Below are 14027 nucleotides of genomic sequence, written 5' to 3'. Positions count from 1 at the left end.
GATTCACTCCCCAAGTGAGCGCAACGGCCGATGCTATGCCAATCCGAAGCCAGGAGCCTCTTCCGGGTCTCCCACGCAGGTGCAGGGTCCCAAAGCTTTGGGCCGTCCTCCACTGCCTTCCCGGGCCACAGGCAGGGAGCTGGATGGGAAGCGGGGCTGCTGGGATTAGAACCGGCACCCATATGGGATCCCGGGCTTGCAAGGTGAGGACCTTAACCACTGTGCCACCGCGCCGGGCCCTGTTTTAATTTATTTTTATCCTTGATGATGTTCACATAGTTGATCAGGGCAGAAAGGATCAAAGCTTAGGGGAAAGTGTGTGAGATGGTTGTTTCCAAAATTTCTTTTTCTTCCTGCTCTATCCAGGGGAGGGGGAGACAAGGGCAGAACCCACTCAGCGTCCCAACCGCCGACGGAGAAATCTTTCATTTGCTAGTCCTTGCCTTAGTATTTGCACCAAGCCATACCTGGGCCAGATGAAACCCAGGAGTGAACCGCATCTGGGCCTTCCATGCGGCTGGCAGGGTCCATGCACTGTGCCCCTTCCATGCGGCTGGCAAGGTCCATGCACTGTTATTCTGGTAAGTCTTTGGAATTGATGTTCCAAGCATGTTGCTTTTGCCATGATGGGTGCTAGGGTTCTTGTGGCCTACGGTGCTGTCAATTTTCAGAGTTCTTTTATTTGTCTTAGAAATGAAGGTATTTTCTCTGTGGGATCCGCAGGGCTACACATATACATGCAATGAAGCTTACATTAATGTTTCAGAAAGAAGCTACAAGGAATTTCATTTATTGAGCGTGAGTGTAGCTTATTTAACACGTGACTTGGTTCGGAACGAACAGCCTTTCACTTGGATGACTCTCCAGTAACCCCAGAAGATATTATTGCAAAGCAGAGCCTCAATTTCCCAAGATAGCGAGTTCAAATTCCATAGGACAGTTGGAATCTGAACTTCGATCGGTTTGGCTGTTGACAGAACAAGCCTTTCTGGACTCCACTTTTTTCCCCCCTCATTCTCTTTCTTAGGATATTGGGCTTCTTAAATTCTACAGCCCAGAACACCTTGCTAGCCATCTCTTTTCACCACGAGCTTCGCTGAAAGCAAGCCCCAAAACACAAAGGCCCATGATAACTACTCCACTGTGTTTCCGCAGAGTGCAAGACCTTTCACCCACATGGGTCAAGGCCAAGCAGATCTTACAAACGCGCAACCTGTTACCTTGTTCCGTGAGTTTCTAGAACATAATCACCCATCCCTCCAGCGCACACAATGATTCCCGTTTTCTGCGAGTTGGGACTCCAAAGTCCTAGGTTTTTGTTTGTTTTGTACAATTTCTAGAGTTAAGTTTTAGAATGCCATCACTCATCCTAAAACATGAGACGGAAGCCAGAGACTGGCTCAACCAGTTCCATTCCTTCAAAGCCGCTCACATTTGAAAGTCACAGAGCTAGAATCTGAAAGCCTCAGGGACCAAGAACTCAGCCAAGTACTACTATCACAGCTTCTCAGAAAAAAAGTTGTAGCGGTTGCAGCACCGTGCCCACGCAGCTGCCACCCTCCTCGTCCTCGCGCACCCACGGGGCCCGGGGACGCCCTGCCCACCCAGTCCCGTCCCGAGGGGAAGCGAGCACGGAGCACAGCCGCCTTCTGCTGCAGGCGCCGGATACCTGTACTGCACGATGGTCAGCGAGGCACCGGGTTCGGCCCCAAAGCCGGGCAGGTGTCGGTGCAGGTAGGTCTCCAAGGACGCGACGTCGAACCTGTGCTGAGGCAGCACCTCGACAGTGTCGGGCTCCATGGTGGCTCTGCCCTCCATGGCTGCGATCCTTGTCACAGCAGACACTCGCCAGCACGCAGCTTCTTAAGTCCCTTCTGTGGACCGAGCCACCCCCTGTGGGCGGGGCGGGAGTTCCGGTGGGCGGAGTGACCATGTGGGCGGGGCGGGAGTTCCTATGGACTGAGCGACCCTGTAGGCGGGCACACCATCTCTGTGGGCGGAGCTACCATGTGGGCGGGGCGGTATTCCCGGTCCGCGCAGATGGGCGGGGCCCTGTTTCAGCCTATCACTTCGGAGGGCTGACTCTGTTGCTAGGCAACACAGACCCGCCGGATGTTCGGACCCGGGGTTCTGATCTGGAAGTGTGGGCGGCGCCCCGGGTGTATTCGAATTAAACTGCTCAAAATGAGTCGGACACTCTGATGTTAAAGGAAACTAGCGCTCCATCAGTGACAGTGCAGAGGCCGCGCCGCTGCAGCCTTTAGAGCACCGGCAGCCGGAAGACCCTCGGAGTCCGTCTCAGAAAAGAGCCCGGCAGGGCCTCGAGCCCAGGAAATAACAGGTCCTGGCGTCTTCCCCGGCCGGTCGGAGCCCCGTCGCCGCCCGCTGGCCCCGCGGAGCCGGCCAGGCGGGAAGCCGAGCCCGAGGCCCGAGGCCCGAGGCCCGCACCGCCCCGGAAGCTCGCAGACGTGGCGGTTCGTGAGGCGCCGGGCGCTTCCGCAGGCCCTGGCGAGCTGGACGGCGGCCGTGGGTGGGCAGGTGCGAGAGGCGCTCAGCCATGGCCGAGTCGGTGGAGCTGCTGCGGCAGCGGGTGCAGGAGCTGGAGCGGGAGCTGGCCCAGGAGAGGAGCCGGGGCGTGCAGGGCGGCGGCCGCGCCCGCATCGACAAGATGAGCCCGGAGGTGGTGGACTCCAACCCTTACAGGTGGGCGGAGGGCCGAGGGCCCCAGTCCCCGCGTGGGCCCGGGTGGGCGCTTCTCTTGGCACGGGGTTCCCGTCCTCGACCGGCACGTGCTTGGTCCAGCCCCAGGGGGCTGCCCTCCTGCCTGCGGAGGGCGTGGGCTGCTTTCCCCGTAGCTCCTGGCCCCTCTTCGTTTGCCTCCTTCCACGGGAGACGGACATAAGAACCTGGAAATGACATCATCCGCTGGCCAACCCGCCCGGTATAGCTCGGGGTTTCATCAGGGTTTTCTTAACGCAGAGCCGGGTCAGCCGTATTTCCAGATGTCGGGGTGCTCCTGGGCATCCCAGACGGTTGGGCAGCTGTCCTGTCTTCTATCCTGAGAAGTCTTGTCAGTGGAGCAGGTGGACTTAGTGCGGTTGTAAGAGTGAGGACTTCAAGGACGGATTGCTTGGGTTTATGGTGGCAGCTGGGTCGGTTGAAGCCATGCTTAGCCTCCTGCATTCCAGCTGCTGTCGTACCTTAAGAGCTGTGAGGCTGGAAAGAGCAGGGCCAGGTTGTTGGAGTAGCGTTTGTGCAGCAGCAGCCTTGATAGGCCCGAGTGCTCAGCGGCAAGTGGGGAATCGAGCTTTCACTGCGTGCTAAGCCCTTATCCTGCCTTGTGTTCTCAGCGCCGCCCGGAGTGCTGCGAAGCCTCACCCTCCTTCACATCTTATGTGAAAGGCAGGGAGACACAGCGACAGGCTGAGACCCACCTTCCCGTCTGCTGGTTCATTCCCCACCTGTAGTAGGCAGGCTAGACCAGGTCTACGTGTGCAGCCCGGGACGCAGGGACTCGCGGACTTGAACCATTCCTGGCTGCCTGCCTCGATGCACGTTAGCAGAGCTGGTACCCAGGCCTGGGGACATCGTCTCCTCTTAATTGCCCCAGAGGCCCGAGGCTACTTACCCCATCGTAGAAGGGAGAGCTGTCTGGGATGGTGGATCTGGAAGTAAGCTGTAAGCCACTGGGTAGTGTGGCTCAAAACTGGGTTGTCATAATGTAAGCAGAGGCTGTTCTTTTTTTAAAATATGTATTTATTTATTTATATTGGAAAGGCAGAGTTAGAGAGAGAAGGAGAGTTAGACAGAAGGGTTCTCCATCTGCAGGTCCACTCTCCGAATGGCCACAGCAGCTGAAGGTAAGCCAATCCGAAGCCAGGAGCCTAGAGCCTCTTCTGGGCCTTCCGCACGGGTGCAGGTCCCAAGGCTATCCTTGGCTGCTTCCCCAGGCCACAAGCAGCAGCTGGATTGAAGTGAAGCAGTAGGAATACAAACTGGTATCCAAATGGGATGACAATATTGTAGGCAGCCGCATAAGGCTCTATGCCAATGCTGACCTCTTGGTAAAGCTTCCTGATAACTTTGAAGTGTGAACAAATGGTTGTATTTATATAGAGATTTTAAAATGTGTGTATGTGTATATAAAGTTTAAAATTTATGAGGCTAATACAGTAGTAAAACCAAAAGTAACTGTAACCTTGACTTAGAATAAGTGCTTATTCGAAGTAGACAATGTTGGGCGTGGCATGGTGGCTCAATGGCTAAATCCTCAAAAGTGCCAGGATCCCATATGCGTGCCAGTTTGTGTCTGTCACAGCTACTGCGCTTCCCATCCAGCTCGCTCTTTGTGGCCTGAGGAAACAGTCAAGGATGGTCCAAAGCCTTGGGACCCTGAACCCATGTGGAAGCTCCTGGCTCCTGGCTTCAGATTGGCTCAGCTCCAGCCATTGCAGCCACGTGGGGAGTAAACCAGTGGATGGAGGATCTTTCCCTCTGTCTCTCCTTCGCTCTATAAAATCTGATCTTTCAAATAAAAATAGGTAACCCTTAAAAAAATACAGTATCCATTGTTGTCAGAGGCAACAAGTGTTCCAGCCATGAGCTTGCTGAGGTTTGAATGCTAAACATTAACTATTTACACAAGCTAACAAAGCTTGGAAAATGTCAAAATTTTGCTTTGACCCTTAACATTTAAGTCAGGAAGTCCCAGTCTTGGCTGTGCCTTAGGACTGACACTGTGGTGTAGCAGGGTAAGCCACAGTTTGCAGTCTAGCATGTCCTGTGGGTGTAGGTCTGAGACCTGACACTTCACACACATGGGAGACATGCGAGCAGCTCTGGGCTCCTGGCTTCGGCCTGGCACAGCTCCAGCAGTTGTGCCCGTTTAGGGAATGAGCCAGTGGATAGCTCTGCCCCCTCTCGCTCTGTAGCTCTGCCTTTCAAATGATAAAGACAAATCTTAAAGAGCTTAAAAAAAGCCACGTGTCCCAGGCTACCCCACGCGTGCGTGTCCGTACCTTCAGACCTGCCCAGGTGATGTGTTTGATCTGAAGTTCTGGAAGGTTCCTGTCCCTGGACAGTGCTGTAAGGCTTCCGTCTGTGGCTGTCTCTGCTCCTACCTGACTGTTGGCTTTAGAATGCTTCTTTCCCTCTGTTTTCAGCCGCCTGATGGCATTGAAACGGATGGGAATCGTCAGCGACTATGAGGTATGATGAATCTTTCCAAGTTTTTAATAAAGATTTCTGTAATAAGTAATGTCTGGAGATCTGTTTGATAAAAAGTAATGAACAAACATGTACACAATTGTGTCGCTTCTCAGAAAATCCGGACATTTGCAGTGGCAGTCGTAGGTGTTGGCGGAGTTGGCAGTGTGACCGCGGAGATGCTCACGCGATGTGGCATTGGCAAGGTAAGTCGTGTTTCTTTGGCCGGTCAGTCTGGAGTTGGATTGTGGATAGCAGGAAGTGGCTTTCTCGTACCGGAACATCATGCAGTAATCTTCAGTTTGTAAAGTCGAGGTCTCAGGGTAGAGACGCTGCAGCTGCGGCTGTCCCTGCCTGCACGCCCTGCACTTGGTCGTCTTGCTGGAGCCAGCATTCTCCCATGGACTTGCAGTATGTTGCTTCACTCCAGGTTCTTAAAGGGATTTCAAACCTGGCAGTCAGCTTTCTCCATAAAAAAGAAAACATCAAAATACAAAAACGTGTATTAAAGTTATAACACCTTTTGAGAGGTGTGAGAAAGCAGGCCAGGGCTGTGTACAGATGGCTTCATGTGCCTTGGCCTACCCCACAAGGGATGTTGGAGCCACTGCCGACCAGGGACTCCCAGGGTGCCGTTCAGCCTCACTGGTAAGCATTGCCAGAGCCTGCCCTCGTTGCTGGCTGCCATGGTGTCCTCTCTGCCAAGTTCCCGGATGAGCCCGAGATGAGAACCCTCGGAGTGTTGCTCATCCTCGTCCGGTGCCTGGAGTGGCAGCGTCGGTGGCATCTGGGAGCTACACCCTGGAAGTGCCGAGTCTGAATGTGTGTCTTAACAAGATACCCAGGCAGGTCAGGGGCTCTTGCAGCTCGACAGACTCCCGGTGCTGCCAATGCTGCCAGAGCAGGCCGCGCTTTAATCAAGAAAGGCCTAGAACAGCAGTCAGCAAATGCTGCCATCAGCACACGGATCTGGGAGGTGTCGGGGTTGTCGGCCTCATGCGTGTGAAGTCCACCCGGGTGTTTGTACTGTGCTGCTGGTTTTCAATGAAATAATATTCTATTTTCATTTTAGTTGTTACTCTTTGACTACGACAAGGTGGAACTGGCCAACATGAACAGACTTTTCTTCCAGCCTCATCAAGCAGGATTAAGTAAAGTCCAAGCAGCGGAACATACTTTGAGGTAAGCGGAATAACACGGTCCATCTTCACCAGCTTCGTAGTCTGTGGATCTGCTACATGAACTCACCTAATACAAAAGTGGCCTACATTTTCTTCTGTAAAAATTGGGATACCACTTATACAGAGAATTCTTGCACTTATACTTACATTGACAAATGTTTTATTATTTTTTTTAAAAAGTATTTATTTGAAGGAATTAGATAGGAGTTGAGGCTTTCATCTGCTGGTTCACTCTCAAGGGCTGGGCCAGGCTGAAGCCAGGAGCCTTCTGCAGCGTGTCCACATCTCTCACATGGGTGAGGAACATTTACTACACATGAAATGTTCAAGGTACCGATCAACGTACGGCCAAGTAGCATTGATGTTACATTCATAATACCTCACACTCCCCATAGGGGCTTTAAGTGTCAGTGCTGTTCCAGCGCCCAAGGACTGGGCGTCGTCCATTGCTTTCCTGATGCGTTAGCGAGGGGCTGGTCAGAAGTGGAGCAGCTGGAACTTGAGCTGTTGCCCATATGGGGTGCTGGTTCTGCAGAAGTGGGAGCTTTTAAGAAGATTCCTATGGGATTCTGTTCATTTTGGACCCTAGTCCTGAAGGAGAGAAGGCAGGCAGGAAAAGACTTGGGCTTTCCCTTGAGCAACCTGGATTTCACTTTTTTGATGTATATTCATTGTTCTCTAGCTCTTTAACCCTTCTTTCTTTCTGCTTTTACTTATTCAGTTACTAGCAGTCTTTAATCATTCCCCCTTTCCGTCTTAGGAACATTAACCCTGATGTTCTGTTTGAAGTACACAACTACAATATCACCACAGTGGACAACTTCCAACATTTCATGGATAGAATAAGGTAAAAGTTTTTGCTTATAGCTGTCTTGTACAATATCCAGGTCAGGTAAGCAAGTATAACTATAAAATCTGTTATTTGAAAATGTTAATTCAGTGTATTGCCAGGTTAAATTATTTTTTTTTAATACTACTCTTCATGTAATTTTTATGATTTGAATCTGAACACAAGGTGTTGTCGTCCAGGGGGGGCAGTTGGCCGAGTGGTTAAGATGCTGGACACCTGCCTGTCCCATCACAGTGCTGGGGTTCAGTCTCTGCCTCCCCTGCTGCGCTCTGCCCGCCTGCCGGTGCAGCCCTGGGAGCGGTGATGGCTCCAGCCCCGAGCGAGCCCGGGGTGTGTTCTCTGCTGCTGGCTTTGGGTCCCTGGTCACCGTGCGCCTCTGGAGGGTGAACCCGCGGATGGGACCTCTGTCTGCCTTTCTCTGCCACTCCATCACCACGAAAGCACAGTTAGTGCAAGGGGAGAGACCCCTGAAAACAGCAGTAATGTAACAAGGGAGCCTCAAGTTCAAGTTGTGTGTTCTAGACTACCTCTGTCTGAGCCAGCTGCACTTCCCTCACCCTGTACTGCCAGTCAAGGCACTGCCAAGTAGCATTGAATTACATTCATAATAGCCATTCACATTCCCCAGGTCTTTAAGTGTTAATACTATTATAAGTAAAACATTTAATGAAAGAATATGTGATAAACAGATAGACTAATTAGCATATGTCTTGTGTATTTACTTTTTTCAAAATATATTTACTTTCTTTGACCAGTAATGGTGGATTAGAAGAAGGAAAACCTGTTGATCTAGTTCTTAGCTGTGTGGACAATTTTGAAGCTCGAATGGCAATAAATACAGTGAGTATTCCTGGTGTGTAAGATGTTGTTCTCATGCATTTACCCACTGTATTCCTGTTGGTGTAGGCTCTCCATCCTAAAAATAGTTCTGAATTTCAACTTTTGTTTTTAAAGAGATTTATTTATTTTAAAAGCACAGCTACAGAGAAAGAGGGAGAAAAACAGAGGACGTGCTAACATCCACTGGTTCACTGTCTGAATGTTCCCAGCAGTCCGGCTGGGCCAGATCAAAGCTTGAGGCTCCTGCCGGGTCTCCCATGCGGGGGCAGGGCCAGCACCTGAGCCATCCCCAGCGGCTTTCCTAGTGCCTCCGCAGGGAGCTGGGTCCCAAGTGCAGCACCCACCTGGATTGCAGAGATTGTAGGTGGCAGCTTTGCCTGCTCTGTGGCAGTGCCAGCCCCTGAATGTACATTTTTACGTATTTTTTAAAATGTTCTCTTAGCCTACATTTAGAATTTATTCTAGGGGGCCAGTGTTGTGGCATAGCAGGTAAAGCCTGTGACACTAGCACCCCAGAGGAACATAGGTGTGTCCCGTTGCTCCCCGCTAATGGCCTGGGAAAAAAGCCCAAGATGGCCAAAGTCCTGGGCCCTTGTTGCCCACACAGGAGACTAGAGACTCCTGGCTCTTGGCTACTGCAAGGGCCCAGCCTTGGCCATCACAGCTGGCTGGGGAGTGAACCAGCAGGTGGAAGATCTGTCTCTCCCTGTTCTTTGTAACTCTTTCAGACTCTGTAAGTGCATCTTTTTGAAAAAGAACATTCTAGCAGATGTGGCCCACAGCCTTGTGCTGCGACCTGTTAGAAAACCTCTTAACACCCACAAGGGAAGCCAGACCACAGCAGATACTTGGCATGTCTATTTTTCAAGTAAATTAATATTTTTCTACCACTTGTTGTGGGTCAGCATTGGTTTTAACTTTTGATGCTTTATTTTTGAAAGATCTAAAATACATAAATTGCCTAAAAAATATTTCGGAAAAATTTTTTCTTACGAGTTAAACTTTCTTAGCATATTTTTGTCACCGAAAAAAGTTTTTAAATGAATTTTTTCATTTGATAAGAAATCCAACAAAGTGTAGCTCAGTTTAATAATAAAGTGATTTTTGAATAATGTCGATTTACTCTGAGGAGGAGGAGCGAGCCTCCATCACTGGTTCACTCCGCAGATGGCTACAATGGCCAGGCCAAAGCCAGAGGCAGACTTCATCCTGGCCTGCCACGTGGGCGGCAGGCCCAGGGCTTGGGCCACGCTCCGCAGCTCTCCCAGGCGCAGCAGCCGAGAGCTGGATGAGAAGTGGAGTTCCTGGGAAGTGCTGCAGGTGTGGCCAGAGCTACTGCGCCACAACACCAGGCCTAATTATTCTTTGAATAGTGTCATCGGCAAGGAATTTCCTAGTTGCAGCCTTCCTATTTTATTTCAGAAATTGACCTTGGCGATCTATTATTAAAGCCCTCTTTATTAAAAGATTTTAGAGTAAATCATTTTGCCCTTTTTATTTCTAAGGCTTGCAATGAACTTGGACAAACGTGGATGGAGTCCGGGGTCAGTGAGAACGCCGTTTCGGGGCACATCCAGCTCATCATTCCGGGAGAGTCGGCTTGCTTTGCGGTATGCGGCATTTGGGGTAACTTTCCTCTTAGGTCATGGAGTTCCAGGAACACTGGACATGTTTTACAGTTCAAGGGAAAAGCAAACTTGAATGTGAGGAATACTGTTTGGAACATCTCATGCTTTTTCCCTGTGTAATTTTGACTTTTTTTTTTTTGCATGCAGTGTGCCCCACCTCTCGTAGTGGCAGCCAACATCGACGAGAAGACTCTGAAACGAGAAGGTGTCTGTGCAGCCAGTCTCCCCACCACGATGGGAGTAGTGGCTGGCATCTTGGTACAAAATGTGTTAAAGTGAGTGAGGGCTGTTTCTGAACAGTCTTGGATGCTTTTAAAAACTTTTTATGAAATACTTTAAAAAATTGACATTACTTTTTAAAAATAGTTTTAAAAATATTTTACATGTTTTATATATGTTATGTATGTATGTTTTTTTTTATATTGTATGCTTTTATGTACATTTTAGAAAATTCCTGGAAGATGTGAAATCCATGTCTACATGGATTTCAAAATGTTTTTTATCAAGTTATCTTTAAAAGTTTAAGATTAAAAAAAATTTATTTGAAAGGTGGAGAGATAGGAAGATGTAGACAGAAAGCTCCCATCTTGTGCTTCATTTCGCCAAATGCCTACAATGGCCAGAGCAGGGCCAGGCCAGAGCCCAGAGCCAGAGCCCGAAGCCCGAAGGAAGGCCAGAACAGGGCCAGGCCAGAGCCCAGAGCCCAGAGCCCGAAGCCCGAAGGAAGGCCAGAGCCCGGAGCCCAGAGTCCAGAGCCCAAAGCCCGGAGGAAGACCAGAGCCAGGCCAGGCACCTGGAGGAAGGCCGAAGCCCAAAGCCCAGAGCCAGGCCAGAGCCCGGAGCTGGGAATTCAGCTGTCTCCTTTGCAAGACAGCAGCCGCTTGGTCCACCCCAGCTGCTGGCTAGGGTGCATGTCAGCAGGAAGCTGGAGGCTAGACACTGCGACAGGGCAGGCTTCTAAGTGGCGCCTTCAGCGCTGGGTCACATGCCTGCCTCTAAGTTGAGCTCTTCATTTCAGTGTCATGAACTTCTCGAAGTACTTTTGCATATGTGTACTTTAATTTAGTTAATTTAAATGTTTTCATATTAACACACATGTGACTTTACCTGTGAAGTATCAGCTACTCTGCAGGTGAAAGCCCTTTTGTTAAGCAGCGTGGTGCTGCTGCTGTGTTTACAGTGTTACCGCAGTGTGTGTCCAGTGAAGCAAATCCCTGCAGAGTTGATTCCAGTGGAGACCCAGGCATGAAGACACCTGTTCCCACCATTTGGATTCAACTGTAATTTAGTGTGATTAAACGTTAACCAGGGTGAACTCTGCTACCCCAAAGTGACTGTGCAGCAGTTTCAGTTTATCACAGCTAGAAAGAAGGGGGAAAGTGTTCTGTGCTGGTAGAATTTATGTGAAATTTGTCAAACCAACCACTCCTTATAGATGTGGAGCTGCCGGAGGTGTTCCCTTACTCAGGCCAGTTTTTCTTCTCACTTTACAACTTCTGTAAGCTCAGTTATATTCACTAAGGTTCCAGTTTATAGCAAGCATGAACTGCACAATGTCAGGAGGCACCCAGAGGCAGTGGAACGGCAGCTGCTGGCACAGCTGTTCTGGAAGCTTCCCTAAGTGGTCTCACGAACAGGCCAGGGCTGAGGAGCGACTAGCCCCAGCAAAATAGCCCCTAGGCTCTGGCTAAACAACTGGCAGTACTGGCAGCACAGTGCAAAAGCAGCAAAGTGGAGCCAGCCCCCAGTGCCTGGGACTGTCGGCTGCTGCAGAAGGCGTCCCCGATGTGGCCAAGTACCCCGGGTTACTGTGTGGGATGTTTTTGTTAGTGGAGTTTGGGTTTATGCAGTGTTTATTTCGATGTTACTAAATCTGCGTCCCTGAAGGACTGAGAACTTGCCTGGCCGTGTAGGAGCTCCTGGTTCACTCATTCCCTGATGACGCTGGCTGTCACCTGATTCTTTATTTTTTCAGTCTTACACTTATTTGTAAGAGGAATGAGCACTAGTATTTCTCTGAATTGCCTGCGACTATCTTTCCTTGTTCTATATTAAAGAACATGCAGGCATCTTTGAACAATTTCATGACTTCCATTTGCACGGTTTTATTGACTGTGTTCTACCTGGTCTCTCGAGGTTCCTGTTAAATTTCGGTAAAGTTAGCTTCTACCTGGGCTACAATGCCATGCAGGACTTCTTCCCGACCATGTCCATGAAGCCGAACCCCCAGTGCGATGACAGACACTGCCGGAAGCAGCAGGAGGAGTACAAGGTATGGCTCGTTCTGTTGGTGCTGAAGGGGTCAGCTTCACTGGACAGGAATTCCAGAGGTCAGGAACAGCTCTGCAGTACAAAATACACGGATCTAGATTTTAATGGCTTTAACTCATTCATCACACTTGAAAATCAGAGTCCTTTCTGGCTTTTGGTAAGATAAACACGTCTGCATCTTTGAGGAATGCTTCCGGTAAGCGAGGAGGAGCAAATTGCTAAGCGGCTGTTTGGTTTCTACAGAGAAAGGAAGCAGCCCTACCCAGACAGGAAGTGGCTCCGGAGGAGGAAGAGATCATCCATGAAGATAATGAATGGGGTAGGAATTGTGTAAACTCAGTATTTTTGTGACAGGATGGGAGGGTGCACATTTGAGTCCTTACTGCTTGGTGAATTCCTTAAAGTGGATCCGTAATTACAGCAGGACCAACTTGGGCTTTGCAGGGATCGAGCTGGTGTCAGAGGTTTCCGAAGAAGAACTGAGGGATTCTTCAGGCCCCGTCCCTGACCTCCCGGAGGGAATCACAGTGGCATACACGGTTCCCAAAAAGGTACTTCCAGTAGCTGCTTCGCCGAGAAGTGACTGTCCCGTGAGAACCATCTTCCTTCACCTCCATCCTATTTTGGAATGCCAGTGCAGCATTTTCCTGTCTTAGCTGTTTTACACAGTGGGCACTGAGACGTGAGCAAGGGAAGGGTGCTCAGTGTGAATATGCAAGTACGCGCCCTTTGACCAAGTGCGGGGAGATGGTTTTCTTTACTCGTCAGTGGATCACGCGTGAGAACTGGCAGGCAGGGCTAGCTCCCATCTCACGTTTTACTCCCAAATGCTTGAAGCTGCCCCTCGCTCGGGCCGAAACCTCCACAGGAACTCGATCCACGTCTCCCACACGAGTGGGAGAAACCCAGTTACTTCAGCCCTCACTACTGCCTTCCGTGGGGACTGGGGCCAGGACTGAACCCAGGCACTCCACTGCAGGCATGCTAACCACTAGGCCACTCCTCACGAGAGTTGATTTTAATTAAGTGACGGGGGCTGTTTATAGTGATGGCCTAGCCACAGTACCATCTAAAGAATACCTTAGTGGAGGTGTCAAGATATTGGAATTCCCGCCTATATGTGCCAGCTGGCAAGGAAAGGACTTCTGACACTTAGAAATGGGTGTTTGAGAATTTACCTCAAACAGTATGATTAAGGCCTACGGATCATATATTCCTAAGAACTAAGTTTTATATGGTTATTTTGTTAAACTATATTTTCCCTTACTTGTTGTTAGCAAGAAGATTCTGCACCTGCAGTAACAGTGGAAGATTCTGGTGAAAGCCTGGAAGAACTTATGGCCAAGATGAAGAATATATAGACAATGGGCTGGTATCTGGTATTTAAGTTTAGTCCCTTGATATTAAAGATATTTTCCCCTTAATCTAATAAAAATTAGGGCAACATCAGCCGATGTATATAATCTTCACTGACTTGTTATACTCAACTGAAAATACTATTCTCAGCCCCCACCTGCAGCTGAGTAACTTGCAGTAGGTGTGTGGTTATGGTAAGAAGCTCCCAAGGCCTAGTGCAGGCAGCTGCTGATGGGAAGCAGCCCCGTCGGAGCCAGCGACCCTGCGTATCCCAGTCCTGCGGCAGGACAGTCACCTGGACAGGCACAGGGAGGCCAAGGCTTCCTGCAAGAAAATGGTGACCACTAACTTGACCCACAGTGGATTTGAAAGTTAACCTATAAACACCCTCTCCAAGGCGGTCGGTGAAATACAGTCCCAGAAAAGCCTGTGCGTCTTTACCCGGAGCAAACTACTCCCTGGGTGTCAAAGGCACACACCTCTTCCTAAAAAATATTGGACGTATTTCTTAAATTACAATGCAGAATAACAATCTTTGTATAAACCAGAGCAGGGAAAAGAACACGGAATGCAATTTTATTTTAAATAGCAAAGTAGTTATTACATGTTTCACCTTTATAATACATGTTGTAATTTTACAATTGATTTTATGTATAAATACATAAATGGAATGAAATATCCAAAGTGTGGTAATAC

At 49.6% G+C, this 14027-nt stretch overlaps 2 protein-coding genes across 2 annotated transcripts in view; one reads left to right on the top strand and one right to left on the bottom strand.

Annotated features, from left to right (window-relative positions):
- ACAD11 (acyl-CoA dehydrogenase family member 11) overlaps positions 1–1828 on the bottom strand; it is a 54308-nt gene extending 52480 nt beyond the window's left edge. Inside the window, exon 1 of the mRNA XM_040962860.1 lies at positions 1670–1828. Within this exon, the coding sequence (XP_040818794.1) occupies positions 1670–1818 (149 nt within the window). The 5' untranslated portion in view covers positions 1819–1828. The remainder of the gene's footprint in view (positions 1–1669) is intronic.
- Positions 1829–2452: 624 nt separating this feature from the next.
- Positions 2453–13979, top strand: UBA5 (ubiquitin like modifier activating enzyme 5). The gene is made up of 12 exons (XM_040962826.1): positions 2453–2703; positions 5163–5208; positions 5322–5411; positions 6278–6387; positions 7147–7233; positions 7992–8076; positions 9582–9686; positions 9852–9979; positions 11841–11976; positions 12219–12294; positions 12420–12526; positions 13253–13979. The coding sequence occupies exons 1-12, from the start codon at positions 2558–2560 to the stop codon at positions 13334–13336; spliced, it is 1200 nt and encodes a 399-aa protein (XP_040818760.1). The 5' UTR covers positions 2453–2557; the 3' UTR covers positions 13337–13979.
- The last annotated feature ends 48 nt before the right edge of the window (positions 13980–14027 follow it).

The sequence above is a fragment of the Ochotona curzoniae genome, unplaced genomic scaffold (assembly GCF_017591425.1).
Source record: "Ochotona curzoniae isolate NIBS_2020 unplaced genomic scaffold, NIBS_Ocur_1.0 contig_1302, whole genome shotgun sequence".
Lineage (NCBI taxonomy): Eukaryota > Metazoa > Chordata > Mammalia > Lagomorpha > Ochotonidae > Ochotona > Ochotona curzoniae.
The sequence above is the reverse complement of the archived record's forward strand: the minus strand, read 5'-3'. Positions and strand labels throughout refer to the sequence as shown.

What these genes read in the sequence shown, in the direction of transcription:
- UBA5 (XM_040962826.1), top strand. Translation starts at nt 2,558, where the DNA reads ATGGCCGAGTCGGTGGAGCTGCTGCGGCAGCGGGTGCAGGAGCTGGAG. An exon ending in GCAGCGGAACATACTTTGAG is followed by an intron (nt 6,388 to 7,146) that starts GTAAGCGGAATA and finishes TTTCCGTCTTAG; the next exon opens with GAACATTAACCCTGATGTTC. An exon ending in CCATGAAGATAATGAATGGG is followed by an intron (nt 12,295 to 12,419) that starts GTAGGAATTGTG and finishes TGGGCTTTGCAG; the next exon opens with GGATCGAGCTGGTGTCAGAG.